This window comes from Vicia villosa, linkage group LG7, assembly GCF_029867415.1.
Source record: "Vicia villosa cultivar HV-30 ecotype Madison, WI linkage group LG7, Vvil1.0, whole genome shotgun sequence".
Classification (NCBI taxonomy): Eukaryota; Viridiplantae; Streptophyta; class Magnoliopsida; order Fabales; family Fabaceae; genus Vicia; species Vicia villosa.
This window is the reverse complement of record NC_081186.1, coordinates 114,477,483-114,497,966: the sequence shown is the minus strand read 5'-3', so window position 1 is coordinate 114,497,966 and position 20,484 is coordinate 114,477,483. Positions and strand designations below refer to the sequence as shown.

General features: G+C 35.6%; 1 protein-coding gene across 4 annotated transcripts; it reads right to left on the bottom strand.

Annotated features, from left to right (window-relative positions):
- Positions 1-1,452: 1,452 nt before the first annotated feature.
- Positions 1,453-14,767, bottom strand: LOC131616633 (mediator of RNA polymerase II transcription subunit 12-like). Of its 4 annotated transcripts, none has more exons than XM_058888008.1 (14): positions 14,588-14,767; positions 13,664-13,700; positions 12,751-12,991; positions 10,743-10,808; positions 10,429-10,534; positions 9,916-9,984; positions 9,704-9,757; positions 9,429-9,536; positions 9,194-9,343; positions 8,755-9,102; positions 6,390-8,671; positions 3,245-5,854; positions 2,752-3,076; positions 1,453-2,515 (listed from the first exon to the last, which is right to left on the bottom strand). In XM_058888008.1, the coding sequence occupies exons 3-14, from the start codon at positions 12,873-12,875 to the stop codon at positions 2,075-2,077; spliced, it is 6,684 nt and encodes a 2,227-aa protein (XP_058743991.1). In that variant the 5' UTR covers positions 12,876-12,991; positions 13,664-13,700; positions 14,588-14,767; the 3' UTR covers positions 1,453-2,074. The 4 variants fall into 4 exon arrangements, with proteins under 4 accessions (XP_058743991.1, XP_058743992.1, XP_058743993.1 ...); XM_058888009.1 differs by having other exon boundaries at positions 12,751-12,942; XM_058888010.1 differs by lacking the exons at positions 13,664-13,700; positions 14,588-14,767 and adding an exon at positions 11,617-11,743 and having other exon boundaries at positions 12,751-12,889.
- Positions 14,768-20,484: the final 5,717 nt, after the last annotated feature.

The window sequence follows — 20,484 nt, the reverse complement described above, 5'->3', positions numbered from 1 at the left end:
CACTTAATTAATTATATTTCTTTACACTTTTCAATTATTTAAACTATTTCACTACATTTTCCAAACATCCATACCACTCACTAAAAACTCTAAATTGGGTCTCATTAGTCTCAAAATATACTCCAACACAATACATTATTGGATAAAATAGAAAAAAATTCACATGTCCCACAAAACCACGATGCTCTGCATAGCACCTCTACACAATTTTTCATCTCCTTGCACAATGTTTTTTCTGAAAATTTTAATACAGTATTATTGATATTTGTGTGGAACCCGCCGATGTGAGTGCTCTAAGGGGGCAATAAACAACCTCGTAAATTCTAAACCCTTAAATTTGGAGATCATAGAAATTAGTGCCCCATTTTCAAACCTCTAAATTGACAGCTCTAGAGATGCGTAGTGAGAAATCGTGATAAAAAAGTTTAGGAATATTCTTTCCACTCTTATATGTTTTCCCACACCATCATAAAAAGTCAAATACCTCTAAAATTTAAAAATATATCTCCGAACACACCTACAATCACATCAACACTGACATTGCAAGTGAGACACCCTTTATTTTGTCCGAAAAATGTCCAAAGATGCATCTATGTAAAGTGATGTGTTCCATTGATATAGTAGTTTAATTAGTCAGTATCTTGGTGCAACTATTTGGAGAAAGGGAGACACCAGAAAAAAGAGGAAAAAAAAAAGAAAATTGTTTGCATTGATTTACAGTTTTTCTTTTTGTATACACGTAATTTATTTAGAGAAAAACAGTTATTTCATTTTCTTGAGGAAATGATGGACGAAGGAAGTGTTGGAAAAAAAAGTGAAAGTATGACCTCAGTGCAAAGAAGTTGGACATCATTCGGAACACTTCTTAAACCATTACAACTCAAACAATTTCCTTGATATTTTACGCAGATGCATCTCTAGAATTATTTCGTAGATGCATTTTCAGACATTTTGTTTAGGTAAAATAGGAGTGTTTTGCTTGAATCGTCTTTGTTAGTGTGATTTTATGTACGTCCGAAAATACACCTCCATACACATAAAGGACATTTTCAGATTTTCAAGGTTGTTGGAAGCACAACAGTAAAAAAAAATGCATTCCCAAATATTTTAACTGCAAAATAACTTCAAATGTACACATACAAAAAAAAAAACAAATTTAAACCCTCGAAAAGTGCATTTTCAAACAAAACAAAAAAAAATGTCATAAGGTATACTTCAAAAAGTTTGTGATCTATTTAAAACATGATGGAAAAATGTTCTCCTTTTCAAAAATTACAAACATCTTGACATTGCTCACATGATCAAATTTTATGCTTATGCTAACAACACCAAGGTCCCATTTACTTTTGAAATACATGGTCTGTTTTCACTTTTTAACTTCAATAGAGATGGAAATTTCTAGATTTATTTTCAAAAATTATAGAAAACAAAATACAGTACATATATCATATATGTAATCAAAACTAAATAATTTCCCTTGCTAATCATGCATATATATAACTCTTTTCCTGATAAAACTCAGGCAGAAATGACACTATCACTGGACTTTCCAGGAAATAATTGAATGCTACAATTCAAGCCGATGCTCGTCCATATCAACTACATAACTTCAACAATAATCTAAATGTATAAAAAGAAACCTGTGTGCATGTGCCCCTAAAAGATACATACACAGTTAGCACACAAGTGTGCATGGATGATACAGCTACATACCACTTTAACATATATTACTCTAACCAATTGGTGAGTAAAACATTCATCCCTATATATACAACAAACATTCCAAACTGTGCCATAAACTGCACAATCCAGAGGGGGTGTGATCAACAAGTTAATGGTCAGCCATACTAGAATCATAAGGCGAGCTGTGATGACATTGTATCGTCTTTTAAACAACAAAGAACTCGTCCCTTCACCCGTCTTTCAAAACAGTGCCTCTCAGCTTCCCTTCAACACGACAAGACCGAGGTCAAAATGGCTTTTTTTTTCATCCGTCAAAAAATGCACTTGCTAATCAGCTGCTGAGGTTTGCGCATTCCAATCCAAAACCAATAAAAAAAATATTGTTAATCAATCAGCTGCCATCGTCTATGGCTCCGACATATGTAAGGTCTGTCCTTCTCACCCTTACAGCTCCTTTAAGCCAGCTCGCAGCTTTAAGATTAGCATGGTCACCGCCTCCTATGCTAGCAGTATTACTTGTAGAAGGGCAAGATCCAGCGCCGTCTTCTAAAAGCGTCCAAGGATCAATTTCTGATTCACTTTCCTGTTGTTTTAACTTCGCGGGTGCATTACCTGCAACCCTGGATAGAACCGGGTTTCTAAGAGAGGTAGCTGAGCTACTTGAGTTAAGGCCAGGAACTGTATTGCAGGCTTGAAGAGAAACAAGTGCAGAGGTTGGAACAGGTGGAGCTTGGCAGGAGAAAGAGGACCGCTTGGAGGGAAAAAGCACCGGCATTGCAGCTTGGATACGCCACCGGATAGTTTCAGGCAGATGCATACGGTCCAAGTCATTCTGCATCAATAATTAGATCATTAGACAAATCAGGCAAAGAAGAATCGGCGAATGGCTAAGTTTTAACACAACCAAGATAGACATTTTAGACACTCGATGCTTTCTATAATGGATCTTTTACTTGCTCAACAAGTTTGTGAAGGTAACTTAGATTATGTTGAATTAAAAGTCAAATTAGTCTAAAATGCCTTCTTATCAGACACAAAGGATTAGTGACTCGGCCCAAAAGATCGAACCTGCATATTCTCCAATAATTCTCGGTCAAATGCAGAAAATTCCTTTGTAGGTTCATTGATAGACTTTGAACCAGGTTTTGGCCTAAGCCAACTTGGAGGATAACTACTTAACAGAACATGTAAGACCAACAACAAACGATCAAATAGACCCTCGGCAGAAAAGTCTACAAATGCAGCAGAAGCATCTTCAGAAGATGACTCTGAATCCTTCTTAGAATGCATGGCATTCACCGAAATATATGCATCCTCATACACAACCCGGCTGCCTAGGAGACGAAGAATCACGGGGGCCAGAAAATGTCTCATGTTCCGCACAGATGGCTCCCTGCAAAATAGAACACATAAAACTGATAAACTGCCTCCATATTCTAGTATGCAAGAGTTCAATCACAGACATAAAAATTAAAGAAAATTGTTTTCATAGCACAAACAACCATAGTTCATTTATGATCTAATTGATTTCCAGCACCCAATATCTAGTTTTTTTACATACCTTTCAATGCAAAGAATGGGAAGAAATCTCAGGAGTAACTGCAAACGAAGTGACAATGAAACGCGTAGGGCTGCAGGAGATGGTGGAGAAGAATCAATTGCAACTGCTGGTCGCCTAGCTAACCCAGGGCTGCTGCCACCTCTTATATTTTTCCTGGTATTTGTTTTAGCTGTCTGGCCTTCAACTCCAGGAGAAGTACCTCCCGCTGGCTTACTTCCACCTGTAACAGCATTTATCTGTAGCTCAATATTACCGAACTGTTTCATCAAATCATTCGCAAAGGAATTGCGGGATTCAGTAGAGCTTTGGTCTAAGCAAGGACGAAGCAACTCAATAAGAGCCCTCTCAGTCAGATGTTGCTGGTTTACTCTTGAGCTTTCAGAGTCAAACACTTGAGAGAGCCCTTTTAGGCTCTTTTTCAGATCCACCCCCTCATCAACGACTTCTCCTTCTTCAAGTGATGTGGCATCAAACTTCTTCTTTTCCCCTTTGACAGCCACCGGATCGGTACACGGACTACACCAACCCCACGGCTCCCAATGCTGGGCCTTAGCAGAAAGCCTTTTACTCTCAGCTATGTTATGTAGCCTTTGTTTAATGGTCTTCCGACCAAAGAGGACGTCTTGGCCTACAAGGAACCACTTAGCTTGCATCAACATTGAATCCTGTAGAGACCTACCAAAGAGATGAACCAATTCCGAAAAAAGAGGTGCCGCATCAGGTCTAACCAGTAACCTAGTGAGAAGTATTTGAATGAAATTGTTCTCATTCTCGGAAGCAGCAGCAGCCTTCTCTGGACTAGGTGAGGACAACTGTATAGCATTAGATAAAGACATATCATGTGCCTCCAGTTTTTCGATGAGAGCTTGTTCATTTAAAATCAGCCTGAGAGCAACCCACTGCCAATGAAATCTGGCAGGCTGCAAGGTGTCCAAAATATGCACGAGCTTATCCTGAAGCTTAGAATCACCATTTGCAAACTTAATCTTAGATTCACCGGGTCCAGAAACACGGTTCACATCATCCTTTGTAAAAATAGATGGTGGCATCTTACACTCAATCATGGCATTCAGAAAAAGCCTAGAACGAAGAGGAACAAAAGCCATGGATTTTAAATGCATATCAGAGCTATTCAACTCTAGCAGGGATGCAAATTCAGCATCACTTTCATCTGCAGCCATAAGATCATAAAGCCCTTGACAGTCTCTAAAACATACATCACGAAAAGGCGAATGTTTTATAGCATCAGCTATGGCTATTGTTAAAGACTGATAAAGTTGATTTGTGTCTTCACGAACTGTGACATTAGCATTCAGAATGAACGGCCGCCATCTAACAAATGTAAATATTGAATACGCGGGAGGAAAAACCAAACTTAGAGGAAGCATATGTTGCATCCTTGAAAGAGCTGAAATAGATGGTTCACCCAAGAGGTCCACCACTAATCCTTCACAGAGGGCTCTGCAGTTCCCAACCAGCAATCTAAACCAATGGACATGAACTTCAACTGAATTATCTGCCTTAAAAGCCCCAACAGAACGGGCATTTCCATTTGAATTGGATCTTGTGGTTCTTATAAACTGTATCACATCTAGCCCCTCCTTTAACCTAAGAATGGTAACCATTCTTTCCAGGCTGGTAACACCATATATAACTGCACCAACAACAAGCGCAGAAACAGCAGCAGCATTTTTTGTTGCTTTTGTAACCACGGTTTTAATAGAGTTGTTTCCCATGTCATTTGAATTAGTGGCACTAGTATCATGGACTTCAGCAGAAGATATTTGAAACTGAGCTCGAGATGCTTTACTGGGAGCAAAAACACCAGCAAAAACATTAGAAGCTTCGGTTGCAAGAGCAATATCAAACACACGGCTTTGGCGTTCCCCCAGGGCTTCCTTAAGCAGGCGCAGACAGGTTATAAACATTCGCAGAATGCATCTGGCATAGTTCAAAGACACTATACTCGAAGGATTATTGCCAGAAGAAAAATCAGGCATTTTGGCTAAAGTTGGACCCACACAGCCAACAATTGCAGAAACCGCAGACAAGACCAAAGAGGGATCCCCTTCTTGAGCAGCACCGCCAGTCTGCCTTATGCTTTCGATCAAACTCATAACTATTTGTTGAGCGATTTGATATCCATTGTCCCATTTTTCTAAAGAAGGACCTTTTGCTGTACCAGCAGCATAGAGCTTTCTATCTTTTCCAAAAAGATATTGGAACGCCTCTTCAATGTTGCGCAGCACTATGTCTCTCATTCCTGCACCTACTCTGGATGGTAACCGGCTACCACTTATCTTCTGACGGAAAAAATCATCAGGGTCCTCAACTCCTGTAGGAACTCCAAAGGGCAACCCTAACTCTCCATCCCCTGACCTAATAGACTCAAATTCAGCGGAGAGTCTTGCATCACATGTAGACTTAAAAGTTTTCTCCCATTCAACGACACTAGCAACATTACTGTATTTTTTCAATAAATACCGCGTAAAAGCAGTGGCTCCTGAATTTGACATCCTTCCACTAGATGCAATAATAGTGGCCGCACGATTCATTGCAAATGACAAAGCCTCAGGAACAAGGTCTGCTGCAACAAGAATGTTCTCATACCTGCACCATATGGAATACATAAGTCAGGATTTAATAAAATCTTTCGTGACCATAAAAAACTATAAAAAAACTGTCCAAAAGAATCATAAAGAATAAAAAGTATAGACAACTCATAAATCATTGTTAGAATGAGAAAATGAGAAAGATTTTAGAATTGAATAGGCATTGATGTCATCTTAGAATTTGAGTTGGGTCTAACACAACTTTCCAAAACCGACTTGTAAGGCAGGACTGGACTACCCCACTTACAAACATATGTTTAGACCATATCTCATCTAATGTGGGACTCTTAATAAGAAATATTATGTTTTATTAACTTGTAAGTATATGATTTTGTTTAGGAATTTATGATTAGATAAGAGCAAAGCAAATCTAATTTGATACCAGATAACAAAAACAAAGAATCATAAGAAACACTCGGATGCAGTAGTTTACCAGGTACATCCCACATTTGAAAGGTACTAAGCTAGCTATTAAAAAAGCCGCTAATACCACATAAATTAGAAGGGAAAGTTGAATGAAGGGAAGAGCAAACCTTCTAAGTGATGATAGCAAAAAAGCCTCTCCCACGTCACAAACTTGGTTTTCCACATTTCTTGGTAGCATCAGAATATTCCTCCCACTATGAATTGTAGAATTGGGGCTACTAAGAACCTTTGGCATCAACCATAGGAGAAACTTGACACCAGATACCAAATCATCAGTGATGTCTATCAAATAAAGTATTCCAGAAAGTTCATCTTCGCCGAGTTTCCACCGTATTGAGCTTCTATCATCCACCATAGAATAAGCCCTGCCATATTGTCCAACTTTACCAATACTTTTTTCAGTCTCTTCAATCACCTGCTTAACAACAGTTAAAAGCCAGGCTGCTACAAGCCTTTTCTCAACAAAACGAAGTCGCTTCAGCACTTTGCCAACGAAAACAATATCTCTAGAGTTGCTTGTCCTTATGCTATCCACAGACTTTGGAGCATCTCCGTCTACAGCATTTCTATGGTAAGGGCAGCTTACCTTATTATCACACACATGACTAGTTGATGCCCCTTGACTACCCTCAATTCTAGAAGCTGCCAGTTGAGCAAGACTCATTTTCCGCACATTCTTCTGACGATTCTTAGTAACCTGCTTGGTTGTCTTTTGTGGCTGGTCAACTTTGAGAGGTTCTGAGGATTTCAAACCCTTCTTCACCCACCATGTATCATCATCACCTGGAACAAATGAGCTTCTTTCCTCACTTAACTTTTGTCTCTTTGCTCTTCTACATTCTTCACACCCAGGTGTGCTCTCCACTGGTTCAATCTTGTTGTAATTAGGCCGGATAGGTCTTCTAACACTGCCTTCAGATTCATCACATCCTGTAGAGTTTAAATTAGATACACTATTAGGTAGTTGTAACAATACTGAGATTGATTCTTTAATTTCTTCAATGCTAGCACCATCCTTTTCACTTTTAGAAGATACTGGAGCTTGAACAGTTTTCCACTGATCGGTTGACACTAGAGAAGTCCCATCCTTTGAAGAAGCTGGATATCGTTTTCGCTTCGAAACAGAGACTTTGGCACTGCTAGCATCGTCATTGAGCTCACTCAGAGAACCACGAAGTATGAGGCGCCGCTCAGTCAAGTAAATTTGCAAGGCCTCGTCGAGGTGAGGCCCATCAGCAATCCCGGATTCTGCCAAAGCATCACGCACAAAGTGCCCAGGCAACTGCTTTAAGATGTGATAGTGTCTCTTTCGCCGCTCCACGTCATCAGAACTCACATCCAAATCCATGATCCCACTCACAATCAACTGGCGTACATATGCCAAGGGGTAAAACATGCCTGCCTGTATTAGTTCAACTATAAATAAATGTAGGCGCTTGAGACCTTCCCCTTTATGCACCACATGCTGATCAATCCAACAAACTATAATATCATGGAGAGGACCTGGGCTTTCAGATATAACTGAAGAACCAGTATCTAAGTCACTGTGATTATGCCTCTGACTTGTATGTTTTGCAACATGATTAGCTTTGTGAATGCTTCGATTAGTTCGTTTCAATGAAGTTTTCAAATCCCTCAGTTTCATTTTCAAAAGTCTAACTGCTATTTGCACTTGAGAAAGATCTTTCCTACCTGTGAACTTTATGTCACTAGGAGGGGTAGTAGAAAAATCCCTGAAATCACATGTTGCCCACTCGCTGAGGAAAAACACTGAATATATAAGAGATGTATGTACAGTCCCAAACCATTTCAGAGATAACCTTAAGCAAGGGCTCACTTTAGCAACCCAAGTGTCGGATACAGTTTCATCACAAAAATCTTCAAAAAGTAACTTGTATGCTTCATGTAAATCACCAAGTATAAGGGATTTATCCAAGGCTTTTGCTACCTTAGCTAGACAATGACCTGGATTGCCAGGGCTTGCAGCCTTGGCAAGATCTTCTGCACGTTTCTGAATACATGAAACAATCCGAGCAAAATCCTCTGAACTATTCTTTATCTTCCCTGCAGCCTCGGTTGAGTTTAGTATGAAACTGCCATCATTCATTGTATGCGAGACTACGGTGGATGGTAAAGGAAAGCAATTCAAAGCAACAAAGGTATCAGGCACTGTAAGTATTAAATATTGGAGCATCTCGATCAGAGCATATGTTGTATATGCCCTTCTGGAATTATCTACTAGATCTGATCCACCTGGAGCAGGATCACGAATGGCGCGAAGAGTTAATCCAGAAAGAGTGCGTACATAGGTTTGAGACAGAACAAGAATTTCTAGGAAGCCATATATAATAGGCAACAACAGCTGCCAAACCTCAAGCAGATCTTTTTCCTGAAAGAAACAGAAATCATAACTTGACATAAGATTATGCAATGCAACACGTTAAATACAAATGATGTATAAAAGGTAAATACCTGAAGTTGATTCAAAACCCAATCAATAATAAGAGAAGGAAGAATCAGCCCTTCAGCATTATGCCATTGCAAAAGCCGAGTGATATACCACCATCTAAAATGTAAAGATGGCTCTTCACCAGCAGAAAAGGATGGTAACGGATCACTTTTGTGCAGCAGATTTCCAGCATAAGGCATTTGTGGTGACCGCTCTCGGTTATGAAGAGTAGAATGAGAAGTATTTTTAGATAAAAACTCATCAAGAAGAATTTGCATGTAATGGATAACATCTTTGGTCCAAATCTCTGTACGAGACAGCTGAATTTTGTCAGCAGTCCCAGAAGAAATGCCAACAGAAGCTGGTCGAACCTAAAAAGGGCAACCATAATCTAACTTCAGATATTGAGACTATAAAGTAACTCGGCATAATTGGTATAAGCCAACATTGAAGCATCCCTACCTGATTCAGGTATGTAACCTTTACATACCAAGTGGCCCTTAGCAATGGAACATTATTCTTGATAAGAACCTCCAAAAGTGATGACCTTTTATAACCATGTGGAACATGGTCAGCCAAAGTGCGTAACCGCTTGTGCGGTTGAGATAAACCCTATAATACAATTTTAACTTGGTTAACTTACTAAAATTACTAGCTACCCAATGAAGAAAGCAGAAGGAACAAGACATAAGTATACCTCAATCCATTTCTTCCGGAAGTCCTCACTGCACGGCTTTAGTTCAGGGAAAACACCAGGCTTGGCAAGTTGTAATCCCGAAAGAGGCACACCATATACTTGACCAGCCTGTCAAAGCAAAACATTGACATCAAATATCTTCATAAAAAACTAAGACAAGTAGATTGCCCTAATTCCAAATAGGCCAGACGAAAAACACAGAAATATGGGTATGTTATAGAAGCAGAATATTTTGGAAGGATAAATAGATAATAAGACATAATAAAGATCATCACCTTCCTCTTTTGAGCTCGAGATTCATTGATGGCCCTTAGACGTTTTTTAATAGCCTAGGAAGAAAAAATAACAAGTCAAGCTATGTCCGTGTAGTCTGACGAGGAATATAATATAAATTGGATAATGTGCAGCAAATCCAAAGTATGACTAAAGAAACAAATAAATAAAGTGAACTCGGGCATCTCAGAAAGACATGAGACAAGAAAATCACCTCTTTGCAATTATGAACAATTGTCTTGTTAAAATGAGGAACCTGAGTCAGTGAAATTTCTCTAGCTTCCTGAGTGATAAAAGAAGCAAGGCAATGTAAGAAGATAAAGGTTGAGAAACAAAAGCGCAGATATTGATTGTTGGACGTACTTTATTTCTAAAGAACGTATAAGTTTATTTTAATGTCAGAATAAGAATTTCAATTGATAGCATTACGGAAAAGTTGCAAAAGAGATAAAAGCTAAATATGGAGAATGAAAGTGTTTCGTATATACAATACAACCTATTTCCTTTTCAGACGAGTGACGAATTTCATTAAAAGAAAAAGCAAGATACCAAAATTAAGCAAGAAGGTACCGGGAAAAAAGTTACAACATGTAATGGCTAAACATGAAATACTCAAGCTTTAATATAAAATTTAATTGGTTGAGTATTTCATTCATCAGCTAAGCAGGCAGTAGCTACTTTACAACATCTGATTTGGTATAAGCGCGAGAAAAATTTAATGACATACCTCAAGTCCCTCAACTGTATCCCTATATCCAGTTTGCAAATATTCTCTGGTCAAAGTTTCCTCAGGGCAATTTGGTGTTTGGGAAACAAAATCTGGAGCCCCGAGCCTGAGATTAAAATAATAGCATTTAACAGTTAAATATACAAGTTAATAATAAGAGAACGAACTGGGGAATACAAAGAGGAGACAGAATGAATGATCCAACAAAACGCTTATGATAGGAATTTGGATGTTATGGAGCGCATAAGTCCCACATGTAGTATGGAATACTCGACACGGTATTTAAGTGGCATGTAATTATGAACAGAAAGTACCTAGAGTTCAAATGTTCTTTATCACACTTCAACTTGTATGGGCTTATGTTCAACGGTGGTTGTCGCCTGCAAAAACAAAACCATTGGGTTGAAAATTATTAACGGCATCAGATTTCTGATTTCGCGCAATAGAAAAAAAAAAAATCACTTCATTACTAACTATCCCTTTTTAAAAACAATTTGAGGATTAAGAATAAAAGGAAAAAATCCTACGTCCCTAATTATAAAGTACCCTTTAAGAAAAAGTTTGTCTCTAATTTAGTAATATTGTCTCTAATTTCTAAAGATATCCCTAATTATTACTACTAATTTGTCTTAGAATATGAAAAGTCAAAATTAATTACATAGATGCACAGGATAATTTAGTAATAGTTATGCACAAAGTATACACATTATTCATACTATCTATCAACTTTTTTTAATAATGTGAAATATATAATAGGTGCTTATAAAAGGGGCCAATTGTGAAAATGATATTTTAACAAAATGTTTAAATAAATATAAACAATATCTCAAAGGCAAGTAAATATGAAAGATTGAGTCACAAGATAGTGGTCAACACATACTCAAATAACCACACACGCGGGAAGGAGGGAATGTAGAGACCAGGGATTGAACCCAGGCACCAGCACAAAATGTTCTCACAGTCAAACAATTAAGTTGTAAGAACGAGGACCAATTTATTACTTGAATAAACAAACCCTGGATTTGAACTAAGTTGTAATAATGTGATTTTTTTTTTTTTGTCTCAATAAATTTCTTCATCTATCAAAATCATATCTAGGATAGTAGATCAAACAATAAATACTAGCTAAATTTTCAGAATTTAAACATAATTACAATTAAGGAAAAAAAAACTAGCATTAAGATTTACCGCATAATAGGAAAACGCTTTGGTTGTCCTTTAATATTTTGTTTACTTCTTGAGCCCATGGTTATCAAATCGAGATTCGATTTATCAATTGGAAGACCTATTTTCAAATCGTGAATCGAATCTTCTTCTGAATCGTAAGACATGATCAATAATAAAAATATGACATTTTTAGTCGAAAATGAGTAACATAAGTATAAAAAAAAACATGAACCAATATATCATATATGAACTTCAAAATAATTCAAGATTCAATTCAAGTCAGAAATAAATAAATCAAGTATCAACTAATACGACATTATTATACTTTAGAAGACCAAAATAGGATGCAAATCAAAACGATACACTAATATGACACAAAATAGGATGCAAACTTAACCATTATACACAAAGAACATAATCGAAGTAGAAAAAACTTTTAGAACCTGCATTTACTAATTATTTTAGATGCAATATTATCTATCATTGTTAGTTGTGGGGATGGATATGAGGTTTCATATTTCTGACCTAACGTACCATCTAAGCACAGGATCAAAACTATATATAGGATAGTAGATCAAACAATAAATACTCGCTAAATTTTCAGAATTTAAAAATCGCTACAATTAAGAAGGAAAAAACTAGCATTAAAATTTACCGCATAATAGCATAGACCAAAATAGGATGCATATCAATACGACACACTAATATGGCACAAAGTAGCATGCAAACTTAACCATTATACAGAAAGAACATAATCAATGTAGTAAAAACATTTAAAACCTGCATTAACTAATTTTGTAAAGCAGAAGGAAAAATAATGTGTGATTGGTTGTAAGTATAGGATACTCATCATGAACTTCTTGAGCAATCAATTTCAAAAATTGAAAATCAAGCTAAACAATTTGATTGCTCAAGAAACAAATGAACCCCGCTGAGGTAGGTTTAGAATTTTCAAAATGATGTTAATCAAATAAAAAAAAATTATCTATAAACTACTATCTAACAAAGAAAAAAATACTAGAGCAAAAACAATTATGCCACCACAACCATAATTTTTTGGAATTCGCAACACTTCACATATGCTATAGTCATTAATACTGTGAAGAAAGAATAAGTCGGCAATAAGGAACAGTGACAGAGGGAAGGTTCTTGTACCTTGAATTTAAAGGAAAGTGGGCTGGAAAAGAAGAATCAGATCTTCCAGTATCCCTAGAAGACGGCCCGCCTACGGTACTGTTATTAACTGCACTAGTGCAGCTGCCAGCACGATACCCGTGCATTTCCTCCAACTATAACCGGCATATTTCCCTAAGCCTCATACCACTATAAGTAGCTTCAATAGCTAAACTGTATGATCAAAAGTATCACCAAGTCTTTTAAAGTCAAGCGGCGTCAACTACACGAACAAAAAATAAAAGGTGAACAAAGTTTCGAAAAAATCGAGCAATCGGCTAAGAATTATTTGACTTCACTTCTCAAACATTGAAGGCAAAATTTTAGTATGCTGAATTACAAGTATACAAATACAAATGGATAACAAAGGACATAATCTAGTTACTGAAACTAATCACAATATCAATTCCAGACAGCAGTCGGCTTATAAAACGCAAACATAAAGCATATACAAAACCCCGAACTTAAGTCCATACTGCTTTCCTAGGGTGTTATAGTTCACGTAGCCGACACAACCATATCAGTGTTTTATGGATTTTCTCCATATAAGTCCAGACCACCATAGACAGGTAATTTATAATATATCTTACAAAGAGGGTTATCCTATCATTTTCTATAATAATCTTAAAACAAACTGTGCGGTAAGCTTCATACTTTTAGTTGGACCAAACATATTTCAATGTGATACTTAGGGCATCATATGTTTTCCTGTTTTCACCTCTATTTGTGCCTTCCTAGTTAAACTTGCATTCCATAAAATTATGTTCATAAGACTAAATTGACCTTCATACCAAAATCAATGTACGAATGGAAAATGGCAGATTATAATAGGCATTGCAGTCTATGCAAATATAATGGCGTTGCAGCCTACGGATAAATAAACGACAATACTGACCTAAATATATAAATCTCTTTGTGGCACTTCTGCAAATCTGTAAAAGCAAACAAAACCAAAAATGTAAAAAAATATTAAATGTAAACCCTCAAAAACATTTTCCCTGCAAGGCTGCTTCGCCAAGAAGGCAACAAAAATGACATTAATTAGCAATTGAGACTTTATATATTGAGATAAAGTGCAACAATCTAAACTGTAATCATTTCATTAAAAGTTTTCTGGTGCTTAATTCCAAGAGAAATGTATCTATCTACATGAAGTGCCAACTGTTCTAACAATCTAATCAGAGTATAATCTTGCAACAGATCATTCTGCAAAATCATCACAATCAATATATGAAGTAATAAACAACAAAATCCAACAGCAAAGTTACCAAATTCAATCAAATCACTCGTGATCCATAACTAAGTCAAAACTCAAAGCTCAAAAGCTAACAATAATGAACAATTAAACACCCTTTTAATTGCAACATTTTTCCCTCTCAATTCAAAACACCTACTAGCTCATATCAGTACCCTCTGAACTAACTAAGCATCATATAGAACTTTTCCAAATGCAATAAACAAACTTGAACTTAATTACCAGCAAAAACTCAGTTCAACATCAAATCCAACTTACACAAACACAAGGCCAAACATACAATTGCAAAAACATAAAAACCAAACCTAATGTAAGAAAAAGCACCAAAATTCAAACTCCAAAGCAAGATCCAAAACTAGGGTTTTACAAAAGGGGCAAAAATTAAAAAACCAAACTTTCAAATTTATTTTTCATTTTCCCCCCAAATTCACAATCCAATTGAAAAGCTACAAAAACCAACTCTCCCCAGCTAGGTTTCCAGATTCAAAACACCCAAAAAATGATTTTTTTACAAAAAATATCAAAAGGGGTTGAAGATTATGAAAAAATTAGTTGAAGACATACCTGAGTAGCAAAAAAAAATCAAAACTTTGAGGAAGAGAGTTGAAGATAAAGCAACAAAATCAGCGCAGAAGAAGGGTATGAAAGTGTGTGAATCAGTTTGACTCAGAGAGTTTTGTGGGTGGTGATGACGACGACGATGCCGTTGTTGCTTCCTCTGGTATGAATAAAGGGTGAAGGTGAAGGATCCACTAATTTTTATTTAATTAAAATAATATTAAAATAATATTATATTTTTTTTATTTTTGAGAAATTTTTATGACTTTACTTTATAAAATATTTTACTATGATTTTTTTCTTATTTAACATTTTTATTTCTATATAGTCAAATATATTTTATTATTATTACTTTTTTAAAATATTTTTATTATATTTTTTTGACTATATTATAAGAAAAATAGTATTTTCATGATTATTTTCTACATAAAATTTTTATTCCTTTTATCCTTTTTCTTTTTCTATTTTGATCTTATATTATAATAGTTATTTTGTGTGTTCAATGAATTGAGACGGTTTAATAAGGGTAATTTGGTCAAATTAATTTGAAAAGGTTTATCTATTTAGTTAATTACCAAATCTAAAAAATTTATTCTAGATATTATCATTTTTACAAAGATATGTATATTTTTTTATATAAATAAATTATAATTTTTTTACAATAATATTTATTTTTGTTAAATTCGTGAAGAAATGTTTATGTTTAAGAGAATATTATAGTAATAAAGAATAATTACTAAAAATTGAAGTTAACTAAAACTAGAAAAATATATATATTTGATTTTATCACTAAAAACAAGTTTTGTTAGCATCATGATTTGTTTATAGTTCAAAAATTTTATAGGTTTGTTCTAAGTTAAAAGTATATAATGATGTTTTTTTTAAGACAAGTGATGTAACATACAAGTTGCATGTTTGAAAAGTAGTTTTTTTTTTCGTACAAACTTATAATCATGAAAGATAGAAGAAAAAAATACATTTCTTGTGCTGACCAAATTTTTAAATTTTAATTCATCCAAATCTCGCTTGAGATCTTGTGGATCCGTTTGTTACTTTTTTTCCTTTAAAAGAAATTAAATATTGTATTTTTTTATTATTAATTAAATTGTCTAAAAGTTTAAACATTGTTATTTTACTTTATTTATAAAATGACATTAATTAATTTTATTTTATTAAAATTTATGTCTTAATTTAAGTAAAGTCAAATTATTACTTAAAAATAGGTTAAATTAATTAATAAAACCATCTAAAAACAACGGCGTAAAAATTATGTCTTATCTAAATTATGAAAAATACAAAAAATAAAAGAGCTACCATTTTCTTCTTATAAAAAGTTTATAAACAAAAAAAAATTTATATTAATGATTTGACATAAAAAAATATTGCTTTATAAAAAATATTTTTTATTTAAAATGTTAATTTTTAACTATTTATTTGTTAGAATATACAGATCATTTTAAAAACTATTTATTAGTCAATATTATATTATAAAATTTAATATTGTTTTTTATTAATTATATTCTTAAAGAATTTTAGAGTATTGAAAATTGAATAAAAAGATGAATATTTTTATAGGTTTTAAAATATTTGTGAATCTAGTAAGGAGTGGAATATGGATTCAGGTTGCATTTGGCACATGACTCCAAACAAAGACTTGTTCGAGGAATTATGTGATCAAGATGATGGGTCTGTATTGCTGGGAAACAACAAAGCTTGCAAGATTGCAGGTGTTGGAACTGTGAGATTCAAGTTCCATGATGAGTCAATAAGGTTGTTGACTGAAGTCAGGTATGTTCCTTATTTGAAGAGAAATTTGATTTCTCTTGGTGAATTCGACAAGAAAGGATATGTTTTCCAAGGAGAGAAAATTATCCTAAGAGTCATGAAGGGATCGAAGGAAGTCTTGAGATGCGTGAAGAAACAAGGCTTGTACACCCTTGAGGCTGAAGTTGTAAGTGATTCGACAAATATTGCATCCACAAAACCTTTATCGAAGACAGAAATCTGGCACATGAGATTTGGCCATGTCAGTGAAAGGGGTCTGGTCGAATTAGGGAAACAAAATCTACTTGGTGGAGACAAAGCCGAAGTTTTATGAACCCTGTGTACTAGGAAAATCTTGCAGAGTGAAGTTCAACAAAGGCAAACAAATAACACATGGATCCCTTGATTATGATCATGCTGATCTTTAGGGGCCTGCAAGGTGTCCATCACATTCAGGAGCAAGGTATTTTCTATCCATAGTAGATGATTATTCCAAAAAATCATGGGTTTTCATCCAGAAGACTAAGGATGAAACTTTTGAGAATTTCAAAAGTTGGAAGACTCTGGTCGAAAATCAGACTGGAAAAAAGGTCAAGAGGTTGAGAATTGATAATGGCCTTGAGTTTTGCAATGATGCGTTCGACAGTTTTTGTGTTGCCTCGGGTATTGCAAGGCATAGAACTACTACAGGAACTCCACAGCAAAATGGTTTGGCTGAAAGGTTTATTCAAAGTATTTTGGAGAGAGTTAGATGCATGTTGACTAGTGTTGGGTTAAAGAAGGAGTTATAGGCTGAGGCTGTTTCGACAGCAACATATCTGATAAACAGATGTCCTTCGACAATGTTAGATATGAAGACACCTGAAGAAGTTTGGTCGGAACATCCACCAGATCTCGACAGACTGAGAGTATTTGGTTGCGTAGCCTATGCTCACATTAGGCAAGACAATATCGAATCTAGAGCTCTGAAATGCATGTTCATGAGATACCCAGAAGGAGTCAAAGCTTATAGGCTATGGTGCCTAAAGTCATGTCACAAGAAGAGTATCACCAGTCCATATGTAGTTTTTAATGAAGCTGAAATGGCTTTTAAGAAAATTAATGATATTGGTTGAAATACATAAACATCTGACGAAGAGCTGGAACAGGTAGAGATTCCTGTTGAGGTGGAGCATGTTGATGTTGAATTGCATATCCCCCATGAAGTCGAAGAAGAAGCAGAAGATGTTGAGGAAGTTGAGGAAACTGTCGATGACTACCTATTGTCAAGAGATAGGTTGAGAAAAGTCGTCAAGTCACCTCAGAGACTTAGCTATGCTGATCTTATAGCTTATGCCTTAATCTCTGCAAGTGAGGTTTTAGACGAAGAACCTAGAGACTACAAGAAAGTTATGAGGAGTCGAAATAAAACTGAATGGCTGAAGGCCATGAATGATGAGATGAAATCTCTTCATGATAGTCACACTTGGGAACTGATCAAGCAACCTGCTAGAGCAAGGTTAGTCAGTTGTAAATGGATTTTCAAATTTAAGGAAGGAATCGAAAGAGTGACGTCAAAGAGATATAAGGCAAGGTTGGTCACAAGGGGTTTCACTCAGAAAGAAGGTGTCGACTTCAATGATGTGTTTTCTCCTGTTGTGAAGCATAAATCCATTTGAATGTTGCTTGCCACGGTGGCACAGTTCAATCTTGAATTGGAACAAATGGATGTGAAGACTGCGTTCTTGTATGGTGATCTAGATGAAATGATCATGATGAGGCAACTTGAAGGGTATATCGAAAAAGGGAAGGAAGATTATGTGTACAAGCTAAAGAGATCTTTATATGGGCTGAAACAATCTCCTCGACAGTGAAATAGGAGATTCGACAAGTTCATGGCACGCGTAAGTGTTATTAGAAGTCAGTTCGACCATTGCGTGTACTTCCGATTTCGACCTGGTAATTCATTTGTTATTTTGTTTCTTTATGTTGATGATATTCTCATAGCAAGCAACAATGTCGAAGATGTAATGAGAGTGAAGGGTGAACTCAATAAAGAGTTCGATATGAAGGATCTGGGAGCTGCATCTAGGATTCTTAGAATTGACATTCGAAGAGATAGGAAGTAGTCGAAATTATGCTTATCTCAAAAGGCATACCTATGGAAGATTCTCGACAAGTTTGGTATGTCGAACTCAAAGCCTGTTGTGACTCCAACAAATCCTCAATTCAAGTTGGGTATTGATCAGTGTCCCAGTACTGATGTCAAAAGAGCCTATATAAATAGCATCCTATATGCTAATATAGTTGGTTCTTTGATGTATATTATGGTTTGTACTAGACCCGATATAGCATATGCAGTAAGTCTTGTAAGCAGGTACACGACGAATCCTAGAAAGGCTCACTGGCAAGCATTGAAGTGGATTTTAAGGTACATAAATGGGTCTCTGAATATGGTCCTAATTTATGGTGGAGCCTTGGATGAAGATAGTAAAGTAGTAATCGAAGGATATGTCGACTCTGATTATGCAGGTTGTATGGATTCTAGAAAATCTATTTCGGGATATGTTTTCACTATGTTTGGCACAATAATTAGTTGGAAAGCAACACTTCAGAAGGTTGTTGCTCTATCAACCACGGAAGCGGAATATATTGCCTTAACTGAAGTTGTGAAAGAAGCATTGTGGCTTGAAAGTTTTGCAAAGGAGATGAAACTTCAAGGTCGAGGTATCACTGTTACATGTGATAATCAAAGTGCAATACACATGTCGAAGAACTCGACATATCATGAGCGAACTAAGCACATCGATATGAGGTTACATTTTGTTAGAGGAGTAATTGAGCGTGGAGAAGTCTAAGTGCTGAAGGTTTCAACAGATCACAATGCTGCTGATATGATCACCAAGACATTGTTGAGTTGTAAGTTTTTTCACTGTATGCAGTTGATAAAGATGCATGAAGAAAGCTAGTTTGTTCTTTGATGTTATAGAGTTTGTTCCAAGGTGGAGATTTGTGATAATTGTATCGAACTCTAGTGTGTCGAAGGGTGGCTTCTGGTTCGACAGAGATTGTGTCGAAGACCTACATATTGTAGTCGAAGTGTGTTATAGTATGTGAGTGTTGAAATGCTAGGGTTGTTAGTATTTCGAATTGGGTATGTTTGTTATGTCTAATTGTTTAAGTTAGCTTGTACCCTAAGTTGGCTTGTAATGGGTATTTGTGAAAAACCCCATTAGTTTATTATATTAGGTTTTATTATAAATAACATACTAGTCTCTCATCATTGCATACTGCAAATCCTAATTTAGGGTGAGAGGGTTATTTATTATTCTTGTAACTTGTAATCTTGTTTTGAAGAGAAAGTAAAAGAATAACAGTTATAACCAATCATTGTTGTTCTTCTTGTCTTCCCTAATTTCCCGTTATACTTTGTTTTTTACATCGTTTTTCACAAGAATTAATAATAGTCATGTTTTCCTTTAAATAAATTTTAAATATTACTTCATCCATTCCTTATTATAAGCAAAATTTTACTTTTTAGATACATTGAATAATTAATGTATTTAGACTATATATAATCCTAATACATTAATTATTCAATGTATCTAAAAAGTGGAACTTTGCTTATAAATAATGTTTTAGATCAAAATTCAAGATGTTATATTTGAAAGCGAGAAAAACATAAGGAAAAGATATTTGGATTGTGTTGATGGATTAAAAAAATTTATTGTTTTTTAATTGAAATTCAAATCAATCATAAATATTAAACGATAGAAAAATAAGGGAAGAGATATTAAGACATGAAGTTTATTTTAATTCACTCATTTAACTTGAGGTTACGTTTAGTCCCCTTCGTACTTAGAGATTTTCACTATAATCAAATAAATTACTAGATAACTAAGATATTGTACTTGCAAAAAAATACATCCTATGTAAGGGTGGAAGTAGGGGTGGCAAAACAGGCGATGGCCTGTCGGGCGGGCCCGCGCACCCGCCAAAAAATGGCGGGTTGGATTGAAATTTTGGGTCCGCCGTCCACCAAAGCCCGCTCCGCCAAAACCCGTCGTCCGCCTAAGCTCGCCCCGCTAAAGCCCGCCTCACCTATTTGTTAAGCTCATCTCGCCTTAAGTCCGCCCCTTTTTAGTTAATTATAGTAATTC